This window comes from Corylus avellana, chromosome 8 (genome assembly GCF_965113065.1).
Source record: "Corylus avellana chromosome 8, dhCorAvel1.hap1.2, whole genome shotgun sequence".
Taxonomy (NCBI): domain Eukaryota; kingdom Viridiplantae; phylum Streptophyta; class Magnoliopsida; order Fagales; family Betulaceae; genus Corylus; species Corylus avellana.
In genome coordinates this window covers 3,162,839-3,179,984 of record NC_142497.1, presented here as the reverse complement: position 1 = coordinate 3,179,984, position 17,146 = coordinate 3,162,839, and the positions used below count along the sequence as shown (strand labels likewise).

At 34.6% G+C, this 17,146-nt stretch overlaps 2 protein-coding genes across 2 annotated transcripts; one reads left to right on the top strand and one right to left on the bottom strand.

Moving 5' to 3' along the window:
- Positions 1-1,844: 1,844 nt before the first annotated feature.
- Positions 1,845-6,019, top strand: NPC2 (non-specific phospholipase C2). The gene is made up of 4 exons (XM_059574577.2): positions 1,845-2,377; positions 3,112-3,719; positions 5,164-5,343; positions 5,545-6,019. Exons 1-4 carry the CDS (start codon positions 1,908-1,910, stop codon positions 5,853-5,855), a joined length of 1,569 nt encoding a protein of 522 aa, XP_059430560.1. The 5' UTR covers positions 1,845-1,907; the 3' UTR covers positions 5,856-6,019.
- An 854-nt stretch (positions 6,020-6,873) lies between these two features.
- LOC132163943 (hydroxyproline O-arabinosyltransferase NOD3) lies at positions 6,874-16,520 on the bottom strand. The gene is made up of 10 exons (XM_059574326.2): positions 16,502-16,520; positions 15,736-16,211; positions 14,894-15,492; positions 12,368-12,435; positions 12,076-12,277; positions 11,651-11,748; positions 11,470-11,539; positions 11,310-11,381; positions 11,008-11,121; positions 6,874-7,244 (listed from the first exon to the last, which is right to left on the bottom strand). Exons 3-10 carry the CDS (start codon positions 15,269-15,271, stop codon positions 7,161-7,163), a joined length of 1,086 nt encoding a protein of 361 aa, XP_059430309.1. The 5' UTR covers positions 15,272-15,492; positions 15,736-16,211; positions 16,502-16,520; the 3' UTR covers positions 6,874-7,160.
- Between the last annotated feature and the right edge of the window lie 626 nt (positions 16,521-17,146).

The window sequence follows — 17,146 nt, the reverse complement described above, 5'->3', positions numbered from 1 at the left end:
GTGCTACTAAAATGTGAATTGTTATGTACCAGTTCAGGTAACACTCATTTTCATAAAATTAACAGTAGTGCTAAAAGTACGACAACTTTTATTATAATGTCATTTACAAATTGAAGTGATACTATCAATTCTTTTACCAATTATGGACTACCACATTAATTTGTAAATGACTTTATAATATTCTTTAAGTATATTTTCTCTTCCATAAAATTTAAATTGTTAGGTGAGTTTGTAAGACAATTATGGTAAAAGTTATAGTATATTTTATTACAAATAGTCTTTAAAATTAATGGAGCCTATGAAAGGTAATAAATATTTACTCCACAGATTGAAAGCTGGAAGTTGGAGAAATCTTGTAGTAAAAATGATGCTTACAATTTGTCATTAGCACATTACATTACATACCACCCGGTAAATTTTTCTTATGCGGTAAATTCTATTATTTAGAAAAACAAATGATGGAATCTCGGTAATAGTTGAAGAATGATTTAAGAAATATTTTACTATAACAGTTTAAAAGTTCAACAGATATCTCTCATTAAAGAGTTTAGTTTTATATATCCAAATGAATATATAACTTAGTGAGGTGCAGTAAACTACTAAGAGAAATGATCGGTGCCAAAATCCTTTTAAATGAATGCTAAAATGATAATGTCTAAAACATTTAATTAGATATAATAAGTAGTATTTTAAGAATTCTATCATGAATAATATTACACAATAAATCTTGGAATATAAAGCCTAATTGGAATCTCCTATTTAGCGGCCGGCCAATTATGTATTAGTTGATTAATTATTTTTAAGGGTAAAGTCCACTTAATCCCTTTAGACTACCATCCTAATGACAATCTACTCCTCAAACTATCAATTGTGATAATTTACCTCCCAAACTACCAAAACAATGACAATGTACTCCCAATTTTAACAAAATGACAAAATTAACCTTACTAAAATAAAAACAAAATACTAAAATTTAATTTAATTTAATTTTTTTCAAAATTTTAAGGGTATTTTTGTCTTATTAAAAATTTTATAGGGGTAGTTTCGTCATTTTGCTAGCATTTAGTTTAGGGGGTACATTGTCATTGGGGTGATAGTTTGAGGGGGTTAAGTAGACTTTACCCTACTTTTAATTTATGAGTAATGCTACACATACTTCCACTTTTCTACATTTATAAATGTCTTTTAAAACCATCATTAGATTTGAGATGAATTATTAATAGAGTTTAATACAATAGTAATTTTAAAAGCCACAAGTAATTTTTTTTTTTTTTAGGGGAAATTTCAGAAAGCCCCCCTGAACTTCCAGCCAATTTGAAAAACTCCCCCTGAATTTCCAAAACTCTCATTTAGGCCCTCTGAACTTTGGTTTTCTCTCACTTTGGACCCTTTTAACATTAAACTACGTCGTTTTGTGTCCTAAAATTACAATACCTACCCAGCTCAAAATGACGTAGTTTAATGTTAAAAGGGTCCAAAGTGAGAGAAAATCAAAGTTTAGGGGACCTAAATGAGAGTTTTGAAAATTTAGGGAAGATTTTTCAAATTGGCTGGAAGTTCAGAGGGGCTTTCTGAAATTTTCCCCTTTTTTTTAAAAAAAAAAGTTCAGAATTTTGGGACTAGACAATTTATGTGCATGAATCGGGACAATGACAAAATAAAATGAAGATAATGTGACATTTTATCACATAAATTTTTATAGACAAAATACGAAGTTTTTATTAAATTCTAGTATATCTTCAACAAATATCACAAGTGTACGTGTCCCATGTCCTATGTCCCTATTCGAAAGCGTATTTACACAATTACACCCACAACTCATCCCTTTAAAAGCAACTCACGTGCTCTCACTTCTGGAAAGTGGAAACCACCTTCTCTCTCTCTCTTTATCTCTCTCACATTCATCAATGGCTACCAAAAAAGTAGCTTCCATGCTCCTCCTCCTTTTACTCCTCCACCTCCATAGCGGAACTCACGCAGCAAGCCCAATCAAAACCGTCGTCGTTCTCGTGATGGAGAATCGGTCGTTCGACCACATGCTGGGCTGGATGAAAAAAATCAACCCGGAAATCAACGGCGTCGACGGCTCCGAGTGGAATGCGCTGTCCGTCACCGACCCCACCTCCAAGCGCTTCTTCTTCAACAACCAGTCCCACTACGTCGACCCAGATCCCGGCCACTCCTTCCAAGCCATTCGCGAACAAATTTTCGGCTCCGAAAACACCTCCGCAAATCCGGCTCCCATGAACGGCTTCGCTCAACAGGCCTACTCCATGGATAACACCACCAAGATGTCTCATAGCGTCATGAATGGCTTCCAACCCGACAAGGTCGCGGTCTTTAAAGCCCTTGTCTCGGAATTTGCAGTGTTTGACAGGTAATTATTAAAGTTTTTATTAAATTTCCAGCCTATTTATTTATTCAAATTAATCTGCATTAATTCAGCAACAGAATTTTTATTACCCAATATTTTTTAATTTGGTTCTTGGAAAATGAGGAGCTAGTAGCCTAGTAATACTAAAAGTAAATGAAAATAGTTATAATTAATAATGCAACTATCAGCATTTTTTTCTCAGTTGTCATGAACATTTTGTAAACTAAACAAAATTTTCTTACAAATCAGTCGAGCAAGTCAAATGAACTAAGCATAAATCCAAATCCATTTGGGTTAGACTATAAATATTTAATATATATTTTTTGAATCATGCCAATTGCAAAAGGACAAGTAAAGCATTCTATAGGGCAAATGGACAATATTTTCGAATTAAGATACTCAAAATTCTCTTTAAATTTAAAATTTTTAAATTCATAAATCTCAGTCGACTGTTCATTAAATAAATAAGTCATGTTTTAACATTTAATAAGAATTTTTTATTAAATATTAAAATATAACTTATTTTAGTGGCTTAGATAAAATGAACGAATAAAATTTATAAATTTGAGAATTTCAAATTTAAAGAGGTAAATTCAATATTTTCAGAGTCACCTTATTTTAAGGGTCTATTAAATATTATTTTTTGTTATTTTATGAAATAAGCAACAATACTATACGTAGTACAATTGGCACAAGAATATGATTAGTTGTTAATATTTTTGATAATCTTAATTAAGGTGGTTTGCTGCGATACCGGCGTCAACACAGCCGAACCGGCTTTACGTGCACTCAGCAACTTCAGCAGGGGCAACAAGCAACGTTGCTCAGCTCCTGGCAAAGGGATACCCACAAAGAACCATCTTCGAGAACATTGACGCCGCCGGAATATCCTTCGGAATATACTTCCAGGTGGTCCCCACCACGATGTTCTACAGGAACCTGAGGAAGCTCAAGTACGCCAGCAAGTTCCACGACTACGACACGTTGTTCAAGAAGCACGCGAAGGAAGGGAAGCTCCCGGGCTACGTTGTGGTGGAGCAGCGCTACTTCGACCTCAAAGTGGCCCCGGCCAACGACGACCACCCGTCGCACGATGTGTACGAGGGGCAGATGTTTGTGAAGGAGGTGTACGAGACGCTGAGAGCCAGCCCGCAGTGGAACCAGACCCTTTTTTTGATCACATACGACGAGCATGGTGGGTTCTATGATCATGTCCCTACGCCCGTGCGTGGGGTCCCCAGCCCGGACGGCATCGTGGGGCCCGAGCCCTTTAACTTCACCTTTGATCGATTGGGAGTCAGGGTCCCTACCATCGCGGTCTCACCTTGGATTGAGAAGGGCACTGGTATGTCCTGCCATTTCAATTTATTTTTCCGGTTTAATGCCCATTATGCTATTCTTTTATTTTTATTTTTTTAAAAAAGGCTTATCTAATTAATATCTAATATTACTTTTAAATTTGAACCAAATTTTCTTTGCCCAATTGAGATAATTACTTAAAAAGATTTATTATCATTTATAAACTTTAACTCTTATATATATAGTCTATTTTTATCCTGCTTGAACACACACACACACACACACACACACACATATATATATATATATATATATATATATAATGTGTATAATAAAAACTTTAATTAATCATATCTTTTCTTTTTAACATGAACAAATATTTCATGTTTAGTTACATATATGTTGTAAGACTACTAATGATATACCAACAACTACAAGGTTTTTTAACATCCTCCAATCTAACACACGTCAATAACACTACAAAAGTTAGACAAAACATTGACATGTGGATGTGACATTTTAAACCCAAAAGATGTCTCTATTTAATAATAGTGACTGGAATAAAAATTATGAACGTTTGAACATTGAAAGGCGACATTTTGGGTCATAGTCCCCTTTCCAAATGGGACGTGTGGGAACCAAAAAAAAAGTCCCAAAATTAGTTAACTTGAAAAAAATATATATATATATTCCCTTTCTTGCCAGCTTCCATTTAGATTTTTTGGGAGATTTCTTTTGTTTTTTTTGGATTGCAAAACGACGTCCATCACAATGTATCACAACTCCAATTTAAATTGTAAAACTGTTGTAGTTAGGTTTAACATTTTACAAACCCTTATAGGCAGAGATTAGGGACAGAACTACATATAGACTGAGGGGTAATGGCCTTCCTTGATTTTAATTTTTATTAATTAAACTTAGCCCCTCGTTCATACTTTAACCACTTCCAATAAAAGATCATGAGTAAACCCCTAACGCCCAATATTTATTGAGTTGAGGCCCCCCTAGTTATAGATCGGCATCGGCACGAAAGGTTGTCCTCTCGTTATCTATCGTTGTCGAGATCGGTAACTACACATATCTAATTGCTCATCTAAAAAGTAAGGTAAACGCAATTGGTCCTACTGACAGCTCAAATCTTCTTACTTCTTCCAAACTCTACAATCTTTGCTACCATATTCATATTCTGGCCATAATCTGACTGAAATATCTTCTCTTGCTTATCTTTATGTCTCTGAGTGAGGCGCAGGAGCTGTCAAATCTGCCATTTTCACACTGTTTTTTTATAAATAGATAGAAGACACGAAGTGGTGGAACCCTGACCGACCTTTTCGTCCTTATCTGCCATTGTCAAAATCCATAAATGTGAAAGTTTGAAAAAGAAATATCATACTCTGCACCCAAAATTTGCCTCCTCTCTTGCCCAATACCAGTTAAATTTAAACTAATCAAAATGTATAATAACGTGTGATGCATTGATGATGTTACAGTTGTTCATGGGCCCAATGGATCGCCATTTCCAACGTCAGAATTTCATCACTCGTCCATTCCAGCAACAGTGAAGAAGCTTTTCAACCTCTCCTCACCTTTTCTAACCAAGAGGGATGAATGGGCAGGCACTTTCGAAGCTATAGTTCATAAAAGGACACAACCCAGAACTGATTGTCCAGGTTAGCCACTTTACTTGCCTTATCTAAATCCTGGTGATAATTTGTGTTCGTTTGTCGAGTTCAAATATATATAAGTTAACTATAACTTGTTAATTTCGTATTGGGTTTGTGGGTTGTATCAAAATATGCCAGCCATTATGTGGTGGGTCGGGTTCGAGATCTTTGATCTGATTATTATATTTTCTTGTGGTAATTCAATAGAGAAACTACCTACTCCAGTGAAGATCAGGAATGGGGAGGCTAATGAGGAGGCCAAGCTTACGGAATTCCAGCAAGAGCTTTTGCAGTTGGCGGCAGTGCTGAAAGGAGACCATACCCTCACAAGTTACCCAGAAAAGATAGGGAAGGAAATGAATGTGAGGGAAGGGAAAGAGTATGTGGATGAAGCAGTGAAACGCTTCTTCGAGGCTGGGCGTTTTGCTCAGAGAATGGGAGTTGATGGAGAGCAAATTGTCCAAATGAGGCCCTCTCTCACTACAAGGCCATCAAAATCTTCAACAAAAAGCCCTTGAGAGAGAATGGTGTGTTGAGCTTTTATTAGGTATAAATGTGTAGAACTACAATTGGTAATTAGATACATCTTTATAGAAAGGGGAACAAAATAGGAAATTAAGAGACGAGGCAAATTATTTATTTAATAAAAGTTCTGTGGCTAAGCCAGGAATTTAGTTTGAAATGTCCACTAGATATATCTATTTTTTATTACAGAATATAGTCTATTTCTGTATATTTATCAAACTTTATAAATATGTATCAAGATAACGTGTCTAAAATTACAACCTACCCTTTTTAAGAAAACTAAAACCATTAAATATCGAATCTATAATTGAAATTCTCAGCTATTTTTCTTTCAATATAAACAATTGAAGATGAACTTAAAAGTTTTATGATTGCTTCTTCTTTATTTGGCGCATTCTTATCTCTTTTAACCCTTTAACAAAAAAAATTTAGTAAAGGCGAATAATTGAAACCTTCCTAAATCACTGCTATATATGTTTCTTTTTTTTTTTAGCACAATGTATAGTTCTAGCATATTTCTAAGTAAATGTGAAGTATATATCAAGTGTTTTGTAACAGTTTTTGAAAAGTGTTTTTCCATTTTGGATTTTAAAAATTGTTTTGAGCCAACCAAACTGCCTCAAAGCAACTAACGTCTTAAAAGTGGTTTTTATTTTTAGTTTTTTTATTGTGTTTTAAACAACAAAAAAGACTTCTAAAAAGCCAACCAAACTGCCTAGAAAAATTCCATTTTAGTAAGAATAATGTTATATGACATATGGGCCGCTACCTTGTGTTTGGTAGCATTTTCACTGGTTCTCTCATTCTCTCTTACACCAGGATCAATAATGGCATAACCCTCCTTGTAGCCCTTTCCTTATTATATTAGAAAAAAAAAAATAAAATCCTTAATATTATTGTGACAGTCTCAACTAACCATCGAGTTTATTTTAACAATAACATATCTAAATGTTGATTAAGATTGCCACATTAAACAAGATAATTGTTGAATAAAAATGTAGTATGTAACGTTACTCTTTCAATAAACCAAACTCGTTCTTTTGAATGACGAAGATTTTCAAATGCCCAAAACAAACCTCATTGAATAAACCTAACATGGATATACAAAAGAATAATGCCCTTCATGTTTACATGTCAAAAATTGTTTTTTAGATAAAGATCCATTGTCTTGATTCATCAATCCATTCCTTTCCTTTACCTATACCGTTCCTTTCTTTATATGCAATTGGGTATCAATAATGGCTCCGCTGGCAGTCACTGATATCAGAACCGAACCAAGGAACCATGGGCTTATTGTCTTACTTTTGGTCTCGGTCACTGGTTAATGTGTCCCACCCAGGAATATTTGCAGTAGCCTCATTCACCAGCTTTACAAGTCTTACCTGCAAACAAGAATAGTGTAGGATGAGAGAGAGAGAGAGAGTTCACATAAGTTGCATTTAAATTTATGATCGGCATGGAATAGGATTCTCTCAATTTCACGGTCAAAATTTAATTTTGTTACATCTATCGGCGTGCATGATGTGCCACGTGGTGAATATGTTGCTAAATTATTTAAGGAATTTAAATGAGGCAGCATCATGTACAATGTTAGAAGCAACAAAATAAAATATTCTTGTTAAAAAGCTGGGGGGGGGGGGGGGGGGGGTGTGGTAATGGATGATCATTGGAAGGGATATGTAATGGTTAATGGCCTAAGCATGCTAATATCAGCCATCAAAAATAAATATTACAACCATAGTATTGGGATGAGGAGCATAATCTTAAATAGAAACTATTTAAACATTCAACAGAGGCACCTCTTCCACTTACCAGTTTCTATAAGCAAAATCACAATGTGGACATTAGGGCTAAAAGTGCAATGTGATACTTGGCTTGGGTCCTATAAAAATGGGAAATGCCCTACCTTCGAGTGCGGTTTGAACTAGTGATTTACGTAATTGGAAGTAACCAATTAGGTTTAAAACGAAACCTAGAAATCGATCAATGATCCAATTTGTGTACCTCTACAGGATAGACCTCAACAGAAAATTGAAGAGGATTCACAGAATTCTATATATGCATGCATTTCATACATTTGTATCTACACATTTTTGTATATACGAGTTTGAATATATTAAAAAGCAAAAAATGGTTAAACTCTCCCACCATGGACACTCTCATAAAGGCAAAGCACAAAACACAATCCTCTTATGTTCTCCAAACCTTCCTTTTTTACCAACTAATCAACATTTGAACCACCGTTATTGGCATTACCCAAGAGATACCAGAAATAGGGAAGACCAGTCCCTGGTGACATGCCAATGTATCCGCTATCTATCTCCCCACCACTCTTACACATATAAAACCCTTCCGCTATGATATTTTCCAATGTAACATGATTTTCATTATAAGATCATTCGCCAAGTAGTTGTCTAAGTAAAGAAAGCCACTTTTCTGGAGGGCAGTCCAAATACACTTCCATGGAATTCAATGCCCAATTTCTTCTAAACGCCTGATTATTAGAGTTGGCCTCAAAAGTTCCCACTCTTAGAAACCTGCCTTCCATCCTATTGTCATCCAATTGGCACTTAGAGCCTGTTTGAGATTGCGTTTGAGGGGTTTAAAACTGTTTTTAACACTCAAAAAGTCCGTTTGAAGAAAAACATTCGTTTGGTAAAAAAAAATTAAAAGCGCGTTTAAGGGTCCAAAAAGCTTAAAAATTGTCAAAAAGTACTTTGGGCAAAAGCTTAAAAATGAAGCTTTTGCCCAAAAGCTCTTTATGACTTAAAAGCTCTATTTCTCAAACGTAATCCCAAACATATCCCTTAAAAACCTAAAAAGCTAGTGGAGCTTCCTACAAGAACAGTACCTGTTATTAATCCCTAACAAAAGAGTCCTATCACTTGTATCAAATAAAGCTTTAGGAACTGCATAAACTCCTGTTCAAGTAAAATTTCAATCCAGTTACTTGAAGAAACAAATCTTATCTATTCTGATGCAGCCCATAATCAATAAGTGCATTATCCTTCACGTTTCTCGACCAACAGCCATTAAAACCCAATTAGAAAGGAGTCTGACTTGTAGACTAATCAGTCACATAAGACATTGGAGTCTATTAATTACTTTTGAGCCCTTAATGAGTACTTATGTTGTTTCTAGCAATTATTGTTCTATACAAGTAAATTTAACAGACTTACCTATGTGCTTAGAAAATTTGACAGTCCTAATCAGTAGAGTCATTGTTTAACAATGTGGTGATGTAGATGCTTTTTGAGATCTATGATTTTTTTTTTTTTTTTTTTTGATAAGATCTATGATTTTCCTCCTTAAAGAGTTCATATGATCTTAATCAATTGAGGAATCTTAATTTTATCCCTCAAATTAACACCAACTTTTTAACGAAAATCTGCTCTTTACATAAATAACCAAAGGAGCTTATTTAGACCATGTGATTGATCACAGATTTATACATCAACTTTTTTCCACAGCCAGTCTCCTCATCTGCATGTTGGAAGAAGATGAATTCCAATACAGTAGGGTAGCTAAGTCTGCATCAACCCATTTCAAGGTCTTAGAATATAGATCTATTTATTATTGTATATGCTAAAATGAGACGGTCAATCCTGTCCTTTGTAATTCTCATCAATAGCACTTTCATGTTGTCCCCTTGTTTAGCATTCTAAGAAACGAAGTCATCAAAAATTTTCCTCTCCAATCTCTTAATGGGCAAGTCGAATGGTTAGAAAGGTTTGGGAGACCCTATTTTGAAAAATCTTGGTCCATTTTACTGGCATGATATCCTCATAAAAAGTCAGTCACACATGGGATGCTTCGTCTGCTTTCTCATAAAAATTCTCTTTTTTGCTAGGTAAACACAACTCATATACCAATAAAACATTAAACCCATGACTTGACCCTCCACTCCCTATTTATATAGGTAGTATACAAAACACCATTGGCTTAGAAGCAAAAGAATTCCTCCCAATAAGTCTAGCTAGCTAACAAATGAAACTTGCAAATTGTCCTATCCATCTCCAATTTCACAAGCTGCATCTCCATTGGTTTCAAAGTCCCATGAACTCTTTTTGTACTAAAAGATCTAGTAATGAGCAGGGGAGACGCATCTTTGAGTATATCCAGAGGTGCAGGATTACATTGGAGAGACAAACTCAAGATTTATAGTTAATGATCAAAAACAGTCCACCGTACTTTGCGGCTCATTCATCGTGATTTGTGGTGTAATGGTAGATCCAATATGCTTGTTTTCACCCCATCAATCTGAGTATCGAACATGAAGAATATCATGAGGTTCATGGTGATACGGTGAACTGTGGTGCACCAAAAACTAATGTTTCCCTAGTTTGACAGAAAATTAGATCATATAAAGAAATTATTGGAATAATATAATAAAGTTAGGTTCCAAATTATAACACCCATACAAACACAGTTTTCGTTCAAGTTATTAAAAGTGCAGGTTTTTCCAATTTTCCAGTAACAGGAACATTTCTATTGTTTCTGAAACTTCCATAAACCTTTATGAACCTTACAGATTTGTCATTGTTTTATTTTGTGGGCAATCTGTCACAGAAGGCACCTCAATGCTGAAAAGAGATTGAAGTTTTAGACTAGCTAGACCAGCAATCCATAATTACAGTTGCTGAATCTGGCCAAAATACATTAACCCAAAGATAAAGGCTTCCATAAAACCAGAAATTTAATATTTTACCAACAAAACACCTAAAGGTTCTACTGATGGACTATGAACAGTTAAAATTCAGAGAATCAAAGAAATGATATGAAGAGAAATGTGAGAAATGATAAAGAGAACCTAGATACTTGCAGACTAGATGGTCCTATATTCATCGGAGCCACAAAATTAAGTTATGAAGTAGCTCTTAACACACATGGGCTTTGTGTATAATCATCCAACAACTTGAGCTTAGCACTTCGTATCATTGTCACACATGATCAATAACTTCAGTTCAAGTGACTTTTAACAAAATCAATAACTTTATTGCATGTCTTTTAACAAAATCATAATGATAATTAAGGATTACGCTGTTTGAGAAACAGGAACTTGCCAACTGAATGCGTCCTTGACCACCATTTTCTAGTTTCTCAAATAAGCTCTTAATAAATAAAAATTATTAGTAATGGACTTACCACACTTTCAGGAACCCCTGGAGGGGGTAAGGAGAGATTTCTCGGTGGAGGACCAGCAAGATATGATCTCTTGTCAAAACGCCATTCACCTTTCTTTCCATATGTTAGTTCTCCCTGGATGATTACCAACTTAGGGTAAATAAATTTAAGGAATAATGACTAGGTGAACAAGACTTTGGTATAAAAAATAGACAAATAATAAGTTCTAGAACTCCTTCAAGGAGTTACACTAACAATCAGAGTCAAGCAATCAGCCGCACAGAGAGAGAGAGAGAGAGAGAGAGAGAGAGATGCATGTTCACCTTTAAATTATAATCACATCCGTAAGTATAATGGATGATGATGGTCTTTCCCACTTCGAGATCCCATGGAGGCTGGAAACTCAAAATGATGCATGTTAAAGCCTATCTATGAATTCATGAAATAGTCAAGACAAAAAGGATCACCAAGCATCATTCCTACCTGAAGCATAAAGTCCTTATGAAGAGTATGCCGCACACCATGCAATGCAGATGCTACAGCATATGCATACCTTAATTCAAGAAAGAAACGGTCACATCATCACAAGATATATCAGCAATGTCATGATCAGTTACCATCAACTAAATAAAACTAATATCAGATATTCTAAAATAATACTCACATTTCAAGCACCCATCCAAAAGCCTTATCAGTCTCTGGATCATCCTTCATTCTCAAGGAAATATTCACCCATGTGGGAGCAATTTCCTCTAGCAAGGACTAATGCAGATAATTTAGTGAATACCATAAAATAAGGCAATCACAGTAAAAGAAAAATATCAGCTTACTGAACAACATAACTATAACTCTGTTGATAAAGGCTAGATGGGCAATTTTTATTTTTTAGTACTACTTATGGAACTCATTCTTCTTCTTTTTTTCAAGTGTTAATTTGTAATAAAATGTTGCATCTTCTTAGGTTTGAAACCCTGTTCTCAATTGCTTCTGATAATTCAAATAAATATATTAATGAATTAATTAACGTGAATGCTTTATCAATCACCATCAGGTCAGTATACAAGCCACAATAGTGATAGAAGATTTTACCTTTTTAATAATTACAGGAGAATTGCCAATTGGATCAATATCAGTCACAGGACCACTCTCCTTGGGATAAAATTTTCTAATTACTTTCTCATGATCAGCTGGTTTAATGTAGAAAAAAGGAAATCCTGCTGGTTTGATTCCATGTGCCAAGTTAGGTAGAGGTTTTACAAAAATGTGGTCAGGCTCTGCCATTAGAATGTATCTGCATTGACCACAAAACACACTAGCTTCCAGATTTTCATCCAAGAAAGGAAAAAAACAATGTCTAAGAAATCGAAGTTAAAAAACTCACTCTTCCTCAATTGTTGCTTTCTCTAGCCATTGCACAAAAGCCCATGGTCTATTTAGAACAACATAACCCTGGATACGACATTAAAATGGAGTATTAATAATTTGGTATTCAGTCAAACAGGACTCTCTGATTGCTGAAAAGTTCAAAGAAGAATAGAAGGAAGAGAGAGAGAGAGAGAGAGAGAGAGGAGAAGTTCAAGAAGAAATGATGCTGAAACTGAAACATATTAGCTTTATTCTACTGGTTATGTTGATACTGTGTCCCGATGAAAAAGATAAACTCATAAGAAACCTCTTGAACTCACCACACCTATTGGCTTTTGGCAAGTTCCATTACTGTTATATAGCAAAACTGATACAGGTGCTTAGAAACACAATCTAAAATTGTATTTTTATCACTACCAGTACCATGAATCCACAATCCTTAATATCATCTAACTAAGCTGATAACCAGCCTATTTATGCAAGCAAGTTCCCTATGACACCTCAGTCCCACATTAGTAAGATGAATACCCCACATAGAATGAGTGGATTATGAGGTAGTCATAAGTACTAAGTCCTACGTTATGATGTAGGACGATATTTACTTATATTTTCGGTAAAAAAGAGAATAAGGAAAATATCAATAATAATATTCGAGGAGTGCCGCTTGATCAGAATTTTACCCATTCTCAGACAATGGAAATATAAAAGGAAAGATTGTCACGATTCCTGCTGATTGTCAATTTTATATTAGGATTTTATTTTTGTAGGACTTTAATTCCTTTCCTTAATAGGGTTAGATTTGCTTTAATTATTTTTCATTCCTTATTAGGATTAGGTTTACTATTACTGCTAGGATTAAGTTTACTATTACTACTAGGATTAGGTTTACTTTCTCTACAAGTATTTCTCTTCTATAAATAGGCAAGCTTATTATGTAAAACTTGAAATCAATTGAATTACTATCAATTTTCTCTCAAATACTCTGCGGAGTTTTATATTTCTTTTAGCATGCGGGCTTGTTTTATCTTTTGAGGTAGAACACGAAGACGCTTCTCCTTGCAGAATCAAAGACGCTGCTCTTTGATTAGTTACCTTAGTCTTCCGCTACGTCACGTTGATTCTTGATCAAGTGAGACTGTGCTTTATAAATAATTTTAGTGAACTTTAATTGCAACTTGATTAATCTTTTTGGTGTGATAGCATAGATATGACTAATGTTTTTCTTGGGCTGTTACAAATGGTGTCAAAGTAACCTAGTAACACCATGTGGCACTAAGACATTGCATAATGTAGACAGTGACAAGGACGTTGGGGATTTAATGAGAGATATTATAACACCCCAATCTCACATTGAGAAAATGAATAGCTCACATAAAATGAGTGGATTATAACGCATTTATGGGTGCTAAGTCTCACATTGATTTCTTCCTATGTGAGACCGAATTTTATAAGTAATTCTAATGAGCTCTAACTGCAACTTGACTACTCTTTTTAGAGTGATAGCATAGATGTAGCTAGCATTTTCCCTGAGCCGTTACATTCCCAATACAAATAGTTCTAACTATTTTATTATGGAAGAAAATTATTCTTTAGCTGCAAAGAAACAAGGTAATGGTGAATTATTTCTGAAAATTTGGTAGCATCGTCATCAAAGCAACCCAAGAAAAGAAATTCGTCAAGGCCATGGTCAAGTTGATACATGCAAATACATTCTAAGGCAAGAGAACAAATATACCAAGGGGAGGACTATGAGGCCTCATTCATATGGATGAAACTAAATAAGCTACATAATTTGTTTTTTGCCACGGAATTTGTATTTTCTCTAAAATTCATGTTATTTTGTGAGAAGAGTCAGAAACTTTTGCCAAAAAGCTTTAACGGTCATGATATTCAAACAGAAGTACAAAGTCTAATCAATCCAAATCTGCAACCAGGGGCGGAACCACATATATGCTTGACAAAATTTTAAAAAATTACTCTAAATTTTTTTTTGGGATAGACCTTCAAAAATTAATGTGCATCCTTGGAAATTCTAAATTCCTTGAAAAGTACATGATACTGGTTTCGTTAATTTTCTTATACTGTCTCTCTTTCTCTCTCTTAGATGAACTTTGGAAAGGCTGAATATATGTTGTGCAAACTTTCAAAGGACACAGCCATATAGTTTACAAGCTTTACAATTATAGACGCTCCTTTCTCTCAAACTCTGTTTTCAACGAAAACAATAAAGCAATAGACAATTTGTTGCATACAATACATTAATCAATTTCTCTATGGACAGACATATTTTTTTATTGACTTTCTAACTATGAATTTAATTGGAAATTCATGGAAACATGTCTTGAACCTAACACTCATTTAATCAAAAAAGATCAGTACTAAAACAACAAATCGACAAAAATACATAAATGATAAAAACTGCCTATGTGAAGAAGCATATTTCAAAGTTTACTAGGTTCAAAAGCCTTATGAATTACAAGAATAATGTACGGATGGATTTAACAAAAGATAAGAGAAATACAGCAACCAATAAGATTCTCACCCGATCCAAGCCCTCTGGAAGAGGATCAACCACAAAAGTTGGAATCTCCTCCATCAACTTGTCTGGACTTCCAGAATGCAAAATTCGGGTAAACTTTCCCATATCCGATCCGGGCATGTCTTTTACCTTCTTATACCAGTAGTACATAATACGACACTGCCATTGGCTATAAGGAGCATCGGTTGCCGTAAGGGCAACATGAAATTTTGAATTCAAGTCCCCTGATCTCTTCACCCCATCCACCACCCAACTCCCCAAATTGGAAGCTTTGTTGTGTATTATCATAGTTAACAAATTATAAGTTGCAAAGAAAAATCCAAATGCCAAAAGGAGCAAAAGTATTGGAGACGCACGCCCCATGTGTTTCCTTACAATCATCTTCTGTATATCTTATTATAGGAACATCAAATTACAAATCCTTAAAAGACAACTCAGTCCAAGTTCTCCTATCTACAACAGCCTTTGAATATAAACTAGTTTATTCCGCCAAAACCCTTCAAATTCACAGGTCCAGTATACAATTGTACCAAATAAACACTTTCCTCTATTTAAATTCTTAGAAAGCCAACAACAAACCCAGAAAACTGCAAGCACAGATCCTGCATTACATTTACAATTGCAAGAAAGTCATGATAAGTCAACGCAATACCAGTAGAGCTACTATTCTAACAAGCAAACAAATGGGTATATACATATTGATTCTAAGAGCCAAAAAAAAACATAAAAAACACAGAAATCTCTTTTTTTTTTTCAATAACTAGTAAAAATACATACCAGCAAACAATCCCATATATTCAAAAGCAAATAAAAAGTATAATTCATTCATCAAGAGGAGTAGAGACCTGTATGCAGTTCACCCAACAGATCTGAGACTTTGCTTCAAAGAAACCAACTGGGCACACCTAAAACTCAATCCAGAATAGAAACGTAACAACCATAGAGAGAGACAAAGATGGAAGGCAATTAAGCAAAATAAATTGCACCCAAATGTACGACTGGCATATTTTCTAAAGCGAAATAAATGCGCAAGACCTGAAGGGAAAGGAGTGTGGAAAGGGCATTCAAAGAGAGACCGACTTTTGAATGGAGATTGTCAACGGCAGCTTGGAAACGCGGAGGTTTGAAAAGTTTACATTAAATATTTGTAGAATGACTCTGTACTTTGGTGGAAGCTGATGAGGTCGGCAATCATGTCAGAAAATATGCATCTCTCTCTCTCTCTATATATATATATACACACACACGGTATAACCCACAAAGACCACGACCTTGCATCGACATTGGGACGAGGAAATTTTTGATTTTGTCTCATCCTTCTCTGTCCATTGCGATTTGCGACCCAAATATTAAAAAAAAAAAAAAAAAAAAAAATGTTAATATCATAATATGACTTTCTATCTTTATCTTTTCAGCCATTAATGCCGTTTTTGTTGTCATCTATGGTTAGCCGAAGAATCTAGACCAAAAGTAAGTATAAACTACCGGGACTGAGATCCGGTTGCATTGCACCGGCGCAATACCTTTTATTTGATCTTCTCATTTTAGATAAATGGTTTAAAATTTGTAACAACAAATAAAAATAATAACAATTTGGGATGAATGAATTACCTTCATGGTTCTGGATACCGTGGTCGAATCACTCCATGAAGAATATAAAAAAAATTAAAAAAAAAAAAGCTCAATAACTTTGGTTAAAAAGGGTGGTCAAATTATCCATAAGCTAATAAAAAAGTAATCTATTTTCGGTGGCTCGGCCACTCGAGAAGGCTCAAAATATTTTTATTTATTTATTTATTGTTAGGATCACCGTATTCGGTGGAAAAAAAAAAAAAGAAAAAAAAAAGAAGCTTAATATTCATCGAATCTTCTTATTTTAACTAAGAAAGAATCGAGATCCAGCCTACTTTTAACTTTCTTTTCAGCCTCAATAACGAGGCTTTATATCCAACTAGTGCTACATATGATAAAATAATTATTTTCTAATAAAAGAAGATGCATTGTTTTCAATTATCTGTGTAGCTGTTCATTCAAAGACATTCTCGAAATAATTTACACCCTTTTTTTTTTTTTTTGGGTAGCATAGTGGAAAACCAGATAATTAAGCAGTCGTTTTCATCGTTGTATTTATTTGGGTGCAATGAGACACGACCAATTCATTGAAAAATTTGTTTCATTCTCTTCAGAGGATATTGTCTGTCTGTACTATAAATTATTATCCAACTTTTGTATGCTGAATATGATAGATGCATGCAA